Consider the following 14,094-nt stretch of genomic DNA (forward strand, 5'->3'; position numbering starts at 1 on the left):
TGAATATGCCCCTGCTCTCTCTGTGAATCATTCACTTTCCCTCCCTGCTTTGCTTTCACCTCTCACACAGTCTCCCTCCTATCTCCTTATTGGCTGTGTGTTGTGAACAACATTTGCCTAAGCAACAATAGTAGAATCTGCGGTTCGGATTCAAAATAAAAGTTACCCATTGAAACTGATGCAAACGGATATAAATTGTGGAATCATGCAAAAATCCTGGAGGGAATTTATGATGCTAAACATATATAATACATTCAACAAAAGAAAATAATTTGTTAATTTGACCAAATAAAATGTTTTTCAAATTGCGCTGTAGATGTACCTTCAGTGTACAGCCTTATGGATCTTGGGTTCATGACATGGGGTACAGCCTTATGGATCTTGGGTTCATGACATGGGGTACAGCCTTATGGATCTTGGGTTCATGACATGGGGTACAGCCTTATGGATCTTGGGTTCATGACACGGGGTACAGCCTTATGGATCTTGAGTTCATGACAAGGGGTACAGCCTACTCATTGACACCCACGGATTACAATTATGAGTTCACACAAATATTAGCATCGTAGCTCTTATTGCGGGACTTTAACTGTGGGAAATCACCTCACAATTCAGCCTATAGTGCCTATTGAACATTCATATTTTAATGTACAGCCTTACTTATGGAATTGGAAAGTGATTTCCCATAGTTACAGTCCTGCAATAAGAGCTATGACGCTAATATTTGCGTAAACTCTTCACCTTTCATGGACCCAAGATCCAGAGGTAACGCTGTACAGTAAAATAGAAGTTTGCCCCAATGCAAACCTACTTATTGTCTTTTGTTTAATTCATATACCAAACATTCCAACCTTGCTTAGCATTATCTAAACCAAAAATGGCATTATATCCACTGTTTGCGTCTGTTTGCATCAGTTTCAATATTGGACCCTTATTTTGAAGGTGAACTGCAAATTCCATTGTGACTCATCCTTATTCTAGCTACCATCACAGATGTGTTTTTCCGACGGGATACAATAATCACTTGCAACCTGCACGGTCTCAAACAGAGTATGGAGAAGAGCAACGGTCGGTAGTTGAGATCTGCCGAATGCACAGAAGAACCACACTAGAACCGGACAGAGAAAACAACTCAAAACCTGTCAGACCATTGGACAAGTGAACTCAAACGAGCCTGAGAGAAAACGGAACCTTTGTTTTCAGAAGCAGCAGGGAGCCGAACCGGAGGAAAAGATTATGAGTTTTCTGCCATACCTCTCTGCTGAGACCTGGACCCTCCTGGCCCTCCTCATCACCTTCATTGTAGTGTAAGGTCTTCAAATCAAATAGTATTACATCAAATCAAATGTTATTTGACACATGCATCGTAGTTTATGTCGTGGAAATATTCAGTCAATAATATTTCACAAATACCGGAGCCTGTGAGTTCAAATAGACTTTTATCACGACATAATAAAAGCAGAGCTAGTTCATGAAAACAACTACTATTCCAGTCTTGGCAAACACTTCTTATACAGCTGTCCTCCTTACGTCACCCCCGTAGTAACTCCTCTAAATGAGTCATCCCCTCTGGCATTTAAACCACTGTTATCTTATTGCCTTGCACTCATTTTAGATTGGTTTCACTTTAGGGCATGGAAACTTTAGAGCCACAGCAATAGTTCAAACATACAGACATGTTCTCGACTAAGACAGGTGCATGCATGTAGGACCATAGCAACAGTCCATAGAAATAACCAGACATGTTATCCTGCTAGCTCCTCTGAAAGGAACACCCATGTTCTGGTAAAATCCCAAAAGGTGTAACCATAGCAACAGTATATATTAGACCATACCACTGATACAAAAATAAGCAGTCATGTACAATCCTCAGACAGGTGCATATCTAATGGTGTCTAATGACCCAAACCCATATATAGAGTGCACTCATCTTGCGGACTATCCTGAAATGTATCATGACCACACATGTTCTGGAAAATTCTCAATATTAACTGTTGTAGACTATTAGTGAAATGCTTACTTACGGGTCCTTTTCCAACAACGTATCATAACTCAAGGCGAGACCCAGATGCAGACACAGGAGGCAGATGGTTGGACTCTCAGATGTTAAATAATCCAAAAAGGAGTAGGCAAGAGAATGGTCGTGGACAGGCAAAAGGTCAAAACAAGATTAGAGTCCAGGAGGTATAGAGTGGCAGACAGGCTCGAGGTCAAGGCAGGCAGAATGGTCAGGCAGGTGGGTACAGAGTCCAGAAACAGGCAAGGGTCAAAATCGGGAGGACTAGAAAAAGAAGAAAAAGCAAAGGCAGGAGAATGGGTAAAACCACAGGTTGACTTGGACATACAAGACGAACAGGCACAGAGAGACAGGAAACACAGGGATGAATACACTGGGGAAAACAAGCGACAACTGGAGGGGGTGGAGAAAACAACTAGGACAGGTGAAACAGATAAGGGTGTGACAAAATGATAACATGGTTATATGCAGAAAAACATGGTTATATACAGAATAACATGGCTATATACAGAATAAAATGACAATGTAGAGAATAACCAGGCTATACACATAATAACATGGCTATGTATAGAATAACATGGCTATATGCAGAATAACATGGCTACATACAGAATAACATGGCAATATACAGAATTAACATGGCAATATACAGAATTAACATGGCTATATACAGAACAACATGGCTATGTACGGAAAATCATGGCTATATACAGAATAACATGGCTATATACAGAATAACATGTCCATATACAGAATAACATGGTTACATACAGAATAACATGGTTATATAGAGAATAACATGGTTATATACAGATTAACATGGCTATAAACAGAAAAACATGGCTATATACAGAATTACATGGTTATATACGTAAAAACATGGTTATATACCGAATAACATGGTTATATAAAGAATAACATGGCTAAATACAGATTAACATAATCAAATACAGAATAAAATGGCAATAAACATAGCAACATGGCTATATGCAGAATAACATGGTTATATACAGAATAACATGGTTATATACAGATTAACATGGCTATATACAGATTAACTTAGTTATAAAAAGAATAACATGATTATGTACTTAGTAAAATGGTTATACACATAATAGCATGGTTATATACAGAATAACATGGTTGTTTACAGAATAACGTGGTTATATACAGAGTAACATGGCTATATACAGAATAACATGGTTATATACAGCAAAACATGGTTATACACAGAATTGCATGGATATACACAATCGCATGGCTATATACAGAATAACATGGTTGTTTACAGAATAACATGTTATATACAGAGTAACATGGCTATATACAGAATAACATGGTTATATGCAGAATAACATGGTTATATACAGATTAACATGGCTATATACAGAATAACATGGCTATATACAGATTTACATGGTTATATATAGACTTAACATGGTTATACACAGAACAACATGGTTATGTACACATTAACATGGTTATAAAAAGAATAACATGGCAATATACAGAATAACATGGTTAGATACATAATAACATGTCTATATACAGAATAACATGGTTACATACAGCAAAACATGGCTATATACAGAATAACATGGCTATATACAGAGTAACATGGTTATATACAGACAAACATGGTTATATACAGAATAACATGTTTATATAGAGATTCACATGGCTATATACAGAAAAACATGGCTATATACAGATTTACACAGCTATATACAGACTTAACATGGTTAAATACAAAAGTTCATGGTTATGTACAGATTAACATGGCTTAATACTGAATAACATGGCTATATCGCCAGGTCGCAATTGTAAATGAGAACTTGTTCTCAACTTGCCTACCTGGATAAAGAAAGGTGAAATAAATAAATAAAAAATACAGAATTACATGGTTATACACAAAATAACATTGCTATATACAGAATAACACGGTAATATACAGAATAACATGGTCATGTACAGAATAACATGGATACATACTGAATAACATGGGTATATATATAATAACATGGTTATATACAGAATAGCATATACAGATTAACATGGCTATATACATATTAACATGGCTATATACAGATTAACATAGTTCTTTACAGAATAACATGGCTTTATACAGAATAACATGGATATATACAGAAAACCATGGTTATATACAGATTAACATGGTTATGTACAGATTAACATGGCTATAAACAGATTAACATAGTTATTTACAGAATAACATGGTTATGTACTTAATAAAATGGTTATACACAGAATAGCATTGTTATATACAGAATAACATGGTTATATACAGAATAACATGGTTGATTACACAATAACATGGTTATATGCAGAGTAACATGACTATGTACAGAATAACACGGTTATATTCAGAATAACATGGTTATATACAGATTGACATGGCTATATACAGAATAACATGGCTGTATACAGAATTATATGGTAATATACAGACTTAATATGGTTATATATAGAATAACATGGTTATGTACACATTAACAAGGCTATTTAAAGAATAACATGGCTATATACAGAATAAAATGGTTATATACATAATAACATGTCTATATACAGAATAACATGGTTATATACAGAATAACATGGTTATATACGTAATAACATGTCTATATACAGAATAACATGATTATATACGTAATAACATGTCTATATACAGAATAACATGGTTATATACAGAATAACATGGTTATATACAGAATAACATGGCTATATACAGAATAACATGGTTAGATACAGAATAACATTGTTATTTACCGATTAACATGGCTATATACAGAATAACATGGCTATATAGAGAATAACATGCCTATATACAGAATAACATGGCTAAATACAGAATTACATGGCTATATACAGACTTAACATGGTTATATACAAAATGACATTGTTATTTACCGATTAACATGGCTATATACAGAATAACATGGCTATATAGAGAATAACATGATTATAAATATAATAACATGGTTACATACAGAAAAACATGGCTAAATACAGAATAACATGGCTATACACAGAAGACATTGGTTATATACAGAATAACATGGTCATGTACAGAATAACATGGATATATACTGAAAAAATTGGATATATACCGAAAAACATGGTTATATACAGAATAACATGGATAAATGCAGATTAACATGGCTATATACAGAATAACATGGTTATATACAGAATAACATGGCTGTACACAGAAGAACATGGTTATGTACAGAATAACATGGCTATGTACAGAATAACACGGTTATACACTGAATAACATGGCTACATACAGAATAAAATGGTTATATACGTAATAAAATGTCAATATATAGAATTACATGGCTGTATACAGAATAACATGGTTATATATGTAATAACGTGTTATATACAGGATAACATGGCTAAATACAGAATGACATGGCTATATACGGAATAACATGGCTATGTACAGAATAACATGGTTATATACAGAATAACATGGCTGTACACAGAAGAACATGGTTATGTACAGAATAACATGGCTATGTACAGAATAACACGGTTATACACTGAATAACATGGCTACATACAGAATCAAATGGTTATATACGTAATAAAATGTCTATATATAGAATTACATGGCTGTATACAGAATAACATGGTTATATATGTAATAACGTGTTATATACAGGATAACATGGCTAAATACAGAATGACATGGCTATATACGGAATAACATGGCTATGTACAGAATAACATGGTTATATACAGAATAACCTGGCTATATACAGAATAGAATGGATGTGTACAGAATAACATGGTTAAATACAGAATAACATGGCTATATACAGAATAACATGGTTATACACAGAATAACATGTTTATATACAGAATAACATGGTTATATACAGTGTCGTGTCTTTGGCTATGCCGGATTAAGTGATATGACAGGCTAATTTATAAAATGATTTCTCTGTAATTAATATTACCTGATTAAGCTAATCATGTAAATGTAATTAACTAGAAAGTCGGGGCACCACGGAAGAACGTTTATAGAGCTGTTATCTTCCGAATAAACTCTTAAAATACTTAGTAATATTTTACATCGATAGCCGTCATCTCAATCCTCACCTTATTTTCAGTCTCATAATGAAAGTTGTAAATTCTTGGCTATCTTCACGAACCCTGGCTAACAAGTTGAATCAGCAATACAAAATTGGGTTTAATTATTTATTTACTAAATACCTAACTAATCACACAGAATTACAAATACACAGAATACAATGACGTCATACAGAAAACGTCCTGGTGGACGGAACCTGTATCATGGCTGGTTACACAAAGGAAAGGGGGTTGGGCTTGAATGAAAGAGCGGGAAGATTTAGGAACAAAGAAACAGCAGCTATGCTATCGTAAATACATTATCTTATGCATTCTAAATTACCGCCCATTTGGAAAAGGAAAATGCAATAAATATTTACTCTGAGCAGCGCTTCGGTAGATTGGTCGTAGATGCTGGCCGGGTTGGCCAACAGATCTTCCTGTACTCGGAACAATGTCTCTGGTGGTAAATTGGATACGTGGTGGTATCTTCGTCCGTCTGTTAGACTGGATCCGTCGTCCGTCCTTTCCTAGCCCACGTCGACAGCGGCAGCTGCTAACTCAACGGCTAGGAAGTATCACTTCTGTAGTGAATAAGCTCAAAGTTCATACCATTCGCCATCAAAGCTCACGCCGAGGTTGGCATAGTTCTGTCCTTGATATGTGTGTCTCCTTCTAACGTGGAGGCTGCAGCCCTCCCGTACTGGAACTACCTGGTTATCTTTTCGTCAAAGGATTATATAGTGGAGAGGGGGAGGGAGGTGTTTCATCGTTTATAACCCCTGTCTCTTCACAGGGTTGGGTTACTGATCGAGCAGGGCACTTTCCTTATGAAAACCCAAATCTCTCATTCGGAAGCTAAAATTACATTTCATCTCCTAACAAACATTTTCAATATCAAACATTTCCATTGCATAACAATTCCATGTGACTCTGATAACTAGAGGGTGTATACTTTCTCAGATACAGTTTATGTCGTCCTGTCATCAGTCATAATGTCTCAGATGACAACCGAACTGACATACATACTCATTACGTTCCCAAGCATATTTCCAACTGGTTTTATTAACAAAATATGTGGTACCTTTCCCCATTTGTTTGATGTTCCCAGACTCTCTATATTTAACAGGACAGCAGTCCTTCAGTAGGGTCAGTAAGAGAGGGGAAGGGGGAAAGGTATTTATGGGGGGGGGGGGGTCATAAACCTTACCCACAGGCCAACGTCATGACAACAGAATAATATGGTTATATACAGATTAACATGGCTATATACAGAATAACATGGGTATGTACAGATTAACATGTTTATATACAGAATAACGTGCGTATATACAGGGATAGTATACTTACTCTGACTTCTCTAGAACATATTACTAGTTACTGTGTGTGTGTGTGTGTGTGTGTGTGTGTGTGTGTGTGTGTGTGTGTGTGTGTGTGTGTGTGTGTGTGTGTGTGTGTGTGTGTGTGTGTGTGTGTGTGTGTGTGTGTGTGTGTGTGTGTGTGTGTGTGTGTGTGTGTGTGTACAGGTACGGGTACTGGCCCTATGGTGTATTCACTAAGATGGGTGTCCCTGGTCCCAAACCCCTACCTTACTTTGGCACAATGATGGAGTATAGAAAGGTTAGTACCCATTCAGAATAAACATCTCTCTCATATTTTAAACAGTAGTGTTATTTTTCTCCCATATGAAATAATACATTGAGAAGAAAAAGAGCACTAGCCGGTTGTTTGAACAATAGATAAATAAAAGGTAAAATGAGACATGATCAGTCTAGAAGTGTTGCTTGACCCTGAGGACCATAGAAAATAACAAACCCTCCTCAACCCTCACCTGTTTCAGGTGTGTTCTCTGTTCATGTTTAGGACACACCTACATGACCTAGGGCATGGCCAGGCATGAATCAGCTGTTTTCTCTCTCTCTTTCTCTCTCTCTCTCATTCACTCTCTCTCTCTCTTGCTCTCTCATTCTCTCTCTCATTCTCTCTCTCTCTCTACCTCTCTACCTCTCTCTGCCTCTCTGTGTGCAGGGTTTCACTAACTTTGACACAGAGTGCTTTCAGAAGTACGGGAGAATCTGGGGGTGAGTTCAGTTGGCTGTACCGTACTAGGATGACTCACAACTGTACTATGCTTTTTCCTTACAATTAATCACCTGCTCGAGCTGTCATGTGACCATGAGGAATAGTATTAATAATATCAACAACCAGAATAATGTTTTCTTTGTAGTTTTATATGAGGTGGTTAAATGTGTGTCTGTGTTTCTCCTCTGTGAAGGATCTATGATGGGAGGGAGTCTGTTCTGTGTATCATGTAGGATTGTAGGTGTACTCAGACCTCTTCACCTTTTCCACATTTTGTTACATTACAGCCTTATTCTAAAATTGATTTAATTGTTTTTTCCCTCATCAATCTACTCACACAATACCCCATAATGACAAAGCAAAAACTGTTTTTTAGAATTTTTTGCAAATGTATAAAAACAAAAAAACAAATTAAATATCACATTTACGTAAGTATTCAGTCCATTTTCTCAGTACTTTGCTGAAGCACTTTTGGCAGAAATTACAGCCTCGTGTCTTCTTGGGTATAATGGTACAAGCTTGGCACACCAATATTTGGGGAGTTTCTCCAATTCTTCTCTGCAGGTCCGGTCTCTGGCTGGGCCACTCAAGGACATTCAGAGACTTGTCCCAAAGCCACTCCTGCGTTGTCTTGGCTGTGTGCTTAGGGTTGTTGTCCTGTTGGAAGGTGAACCTTCACTCCAGTCTGAGGTCCTGAGCGCTCTTGAGCAGGTTTTCATCAATGATCTCTCTGTACTTTTCTCCGTTCATCTTTCCCTTGATCCTGACTAGTCTCCCAGTCCCTGCCGCTGATAAACATCCCCACATCATGATGCTGCCACCACCATGCTTCACCGTAGAGCTGATGCCAGGTTTTCTCCAGACGTGACACTTTTCATTCAGGCCAAAGAGTTTAATCTTGATTCTCATGGTCTGAGAGTCTTTAAGTACCTTTTGGCAAACTCCAAGTCGGCTGTTATGTGCCTTTTAATGAGGAGTGGCTTCCGTCTGGCCACTCTACCATAAAGGCCTGATTAGTGGAGTGTTGCAGAGATGCTTGTCCTCCTGGAATGTTCTCCCATCTCCACAGAGGAACTCTGGAGCTCTGTCAGAGTGACCATAAGGTTCTTGGTCACGTCCCTGACCAAGGCCCTTCTCCCCCGATTGCTCAGTTTGGCCGAGTGGCCCGCTCTAGGAAGAGTCTTGGTGGTTCTTTGATTAAAGAATGTTGGAGGCCACTGTGTTTTTGGGGACTTTCAATGCTGCAGAAATATTCCCCAGATCTGTGGCTCAACACAATCCTGTCCTGGAGCCCTACGGACAATTCTTTTGACCTCATGGCTTGGTTTTTGCTCTGACATGCAATGTCAACTGTGGAACTTATATATCATGTCCAATCAATGGAATTTACCACAGGTGGACTCCAATCAAGTTGTAGACACATCTCAAGCATGATGGAAACAGAATGCACCTGAGCTCAATTTGGAGTCTCATAGCAAAGGGTCAGAAAACGTATGTAAATAAAGTATTTCTGTTTTTCGCTTTCTCGTTATGGGGTGTTGTGTGTAGATTTATGAGCGTTTTTTATTTATTAAATACATTTTAGAATAAGGCTGTAACTCAACAAAATGCCATAGTGAAGGATGTACAATGAGAGGCAGTCTGTTCTGTGTACCATGTAGGTGTATATATATTGGTTAAAGCCAGGTGTGTTTCTCCTCTGTGAAGGATCTATGATGGGAGGCAGTCTGTTCTGTGTACCATGAGGTGTATATATAGTGGTTAAAGCCAGGTGTGTTTCTCCTCTGTGAAGGATCTATGATGGGAGGCAGTCTGTTCTGTGTATCATGTAGGTGTATATATAGTGGTTAAAGCCAGGTGTGTTTCTCCTCTGTGAAGGATCTATGATGGGAGGCAGTCTGTGCAGTGTACCATGTAGGTGAATATATAGTGGTTAAAGCCAGGTGTGTTTCTCCTCTGTGAAGGATCTATGATGGGAGGCAGCCTGTTCTGTGTACCATGTAGGTGTATATATAGTGGTTAAAGCCAGGTGTGTTTCTCCTCTGTGAAGGATCTATGATGGGAGGCAGTCTGTTCTGTGTACCATGTAAGTGAATATATAGTGGTTAAAGCCAGGTGTGTTTCTCCTCTGTGAAGGATCTATGATGGGAGGCAGCCTGTTCTGTGTACCATGGACAAAAGCATGATCAAGACCATCCTGATTAAAGAGTGTTACAACATCTTCACCAACCGCAGGGTGAGACACACACACACACACACACACACACACACACACACACACACACACACACACGCACACACACACACACACACACACACACACACACACACACACACACACACACACGTTCTGAATAATAATAACCCAAAAAGTTTTGCTGATATTATTAATACATTATTTGTGGTATTCATTCAAAGTAGTGTGAATATTATGTAAATAGAATGATCAATATTAATTATTAATGATCATTATTAAATCATATATTTGTTTTAACTGCCCTCCATGTTTTAGAACTTCATGTTTCTGAACGGCGAGCTGTTTGATGCATTGTCCTTTGCCGAGGACGATACATGGAGACGGATCCGCAGTGTCCTCTCACCTTCCTTTACCTCTGGACGACTAAAAGAGGTAGAACCATCCCTCCATCTCTCCCTTTCTATGTTTTATCAACTTGTTATAAACACTTTATAACTTGTTATAACTCTTCATTAACTCATTATAGCTTGTTATAAACTCTTTATAAACTCTTTATATCTTGTTATAACCTCTTTATAAATGCTTTATAGCTTGTTATAAACTCTTTATAAACTCATTATAGCTTGTTATAGACTCGTTATAAATTCTTTATAGCTTGTTATAACCTCTTTATAAATGCTTTAAAGCTTGATAGAAACTCATTACTAACTCATTATAGCTTGTTAGAAACTCTTCATAAACTCATTATAGCTTGTTATAAACTCTTTATTAACTCATTATAGCTTGTTATAAACGCTTTATAAACTCATTATAGCTTGTTAAAAACTCTTTATAAACTCATTATCGCTTGTTATAAACTCTTTATAAAGTCTTTATAGCTTGATAGAAACTCTTTACTATCTCATTATAGCTTGTTATAAACTCTTTATAAACTCATTATAGCTTGTTATGAACTCAAAACTAAATGAAATCAAATTTCAGTTGTCGATACACATATTTAGCAGATGTTATTACAGGTGCAGTGAAATGCTTGTGCTCCAACAGTGCAGTGATATCTAACAATACCCAAGTCTAAAAGTAAAATAATGGAATTAAGAGATATAGAAATATTAAGACAAGACAAGACAAGTCTGGAGTATAAAATTAAATATATACATATAGTACATTTTTGATACAGTTGAAGTCGGAAGTTTACAAAAACCCGAGCCAAATACATTTACAGTTTACAGTTTTTTACAATTCCTGACATTTAATCTGAGTAACAATTCCCTGTCTTAGGTCAGTTAGGATCACCACTTTATTTTAAGAATGTGAAATGTCAGAATAATAGTAGAGAGAATGATTTACTTCAGCTTTTATTTCTTTCATCACCTTCCCAGTAGGTCAGAAGTTTACATACGCTCAATTCGTATTTGGTAGCATTGCCTTTAAATTGTTTAACTTGGGTCAAATGTTTTGGGTAGCCTTCCACAAGCTTTCCACAATAAGTTGGGTGAATTTTGGCCCATTCCTCCTGACAGAGCTGGTGTAACTGAGTCCGGATTGTAGGCCTCCTTGCCCGCATACACTTTTTCAGTTCAGCCCACATATTTTCTATAGGATTAAGACCAGGGCTTTGTGATGGCCACTCCAATACCTTGACTTTGTTGTCCTTAAGCCATTTTGCCACAACTTTGGAAGTATGCTTGGGGTCATTGTCCATTTGGAAGACCCATTTGCGACCAAGCTTTAACTTCCTGACTGATGTCTTGAGATGTTGCTTCAGTATATCCACATCATTTTTGCTCCTCATGATGCCATCTATTTTGTGAAGTGCACCAGTCCCTCCTGCAGCAAAGCACCCCCACAACATGATGCTGCCACCCCCATGCTTCACGGTTGGGATGGTGTTCTTCGACTTGCAAGCCTCCCCCCTTTTTCTCCAAACATAACGATGGTCATTATGGCCAAACAGTTCTATTTTTGTTTCATCAGACCAGAGGACATTTCTCCAAAAAGTACGATCTTTGTCTCCGTGTACAGTTACAAACCGTAGTCTTGCTTTTTTTATGGCGCCTTTGGAGCAGTGGCTTTTTCCTTGCTGAGCGGCCTTTCAGGTTATGTCGATATAGGACTCGTTTTACTGTGGATATAGATACTTTGTACCTGTTTCCTCCAGCATCTTCACAAGGTCCTTTGCTGTTGTTCTGGGATTGATTTGCTCTTTTCGCACCAAAGTACGTTCATCTCTAGGAGACAGAACGCGTCTCCTTCCTGAGCGGTATGACGGCTGCGTGGTCTCATCGTCTTTATACTTGCGTACTATTGTTTGTACAGATGAACGTGGTACCTTGAGACGTTTGGAAATTGCTCCCGGAGGACCTAAGCCCTAGGATTATGCCTCAGGACTACCTGGCCTGATGACTCCTTTCTGTCCCCTGTCCACCTGGCCATGCTGCTGCTCCAGTTTCAACTGTTGTGCCTGCGGCTATGGAACCCTGACCTGTTCACAAGACGTGCTACCTGTCCCAGACCTGCTGTTTTCAACTTTCTAGAGACAGCAGGAGCGGTAGAGATACTCTGAATGATCGGCTATGAAAAGCCAACTGACATTTACTCCTGAGGTGCTGACCTGTTGCACCCTCGACAACCAATGTGATTATTATTATTTGACCCTGCTGGTCATCTATGAACATTTGAACGTCTTGGCCATGTTCTGTTATAATCTCCACCCGGTACAGCCAGAAGAGGACTCACCACCCCTCATAGCCTGGTTCCTCTCTAGGTTTCTTCCTAGGTTCTGGCCTTTCCAGGGAGTTTTTCTTAGCCACTGTGCTTCTACACCTGCATTGCTTGCTGTTTGGGGTTTTAGGCTGGGTTTCTGTATAGCACTTTGAGATATCAGCTGATGTAAGAAGGGCTATATAAATACATTTGATTTGATTTTGATTTGCTCCCAAGGATGAACCAGACTTGTGGAGGTCTACAATGTTTTTTCTGATGTCTTGGCTGATTTCATTTGATTTTTCCCATGATGTCAAGCAAAGAGGAACTGGGTTTGAAGGTAGGCTTTGAAATACATCCACAGATACAACTCCAATTGACTCGAATGATGTCAATTAGCCAATCAGAAGCTTCTAAAGCCATAACGTAATTTTCTGGAATTTTCCAAGCTGTTTAAAGGCACAGTCAACTTAGTGGGTCAGAGCTGTAGCTTGAAGTTTGAGACAGTTTGCACAATGAGCTGGTTTCGGGTCCAGGCGTTATAATTGAACCAACCGCAGAGCTGATGAATCTGGCAGCAGCAGCATCAAGACGGGTTGTAGGAAACACTTTCACTTTCAGTCTGATCATTAGAAAACCCTTTTCGCAATTATGTTAGCACAGCTGAAAACTGTCGTTCTGATTAAAGAAGCAATAAAACTGGCCTTCTTTAGACTAGTTGAGTATCTGGAGCATCAGCATTTGTGTGTTTGATTACAGACTCAAAATGTCCAGAAACAAAGAACCTTCTCCTGAAACTCGTCAGTCTATTCTTGTTCTGAGAAATGAAGGCTATTCACTGCCAAGAAGCTGAAGATCTCGTACAACGCTGTGTACTACTCCCTTCCAAGAACAGCGCAAACTGGCTCTAACCAGACTAGAAAGAGGAGTGGGAGACCCTGGTGCACAACTGAGCAAGAGGGCAGGTACAATAGAGTGTCTAGTGTGAGAAACAGAC

The 14,094-nt window shown here is 38.2% G+C and overlaps 1 protein-coding gene across 1 annotated transcript in view; it reads left to right on the plus strand.

The window, feature by feature from the left end:
• Window positions 1-997: 997 nt before the first annotated feature.
• The window catches only part of LOC106593876 (cytochrome P450 3A27), a 36,659-nt gene continuing 23,562 nt past the window's right edge, over window positions 998-14,094 (plus strand). The window contains exons 1-5 of the mRNA XM_082967819.1: window positions 998-1,307; window positions 7,642-7,735; window positions 8,144-8,196; window positions 10,334-10,433; window positions 10,710-10,826. Coding sequence (XP_082823945.1) covers window positions 1,237-1,307; window positions 7,642-7,735; window positions 8,144-8,196; window positions 10,334-10,433; window positions 10,710-10,826 — 435 coding nt within the window. The 5' untranslated portion in view covers window positions 998-1,236. The remainder of the gene's footprint in view (window positions 1,308-7,641; window positions 7,736-8,143; window positions 8,197-10,333; window positions 10,434-10,709; window positions 10,827-14,094) is intronic.

This window comes from Salmo salar, chromosome 02, assembly GCF_965601325.2.
Source record: "Salmo salar chromosome 02, fSalSal1, whole genome shotgun sequence".
Lineage (NCBI taxonomy): Eukaryota > Metazoa > Chordata > Actinopteri > Salmoniformes > Salmonidae > Salmo > Salmo salar.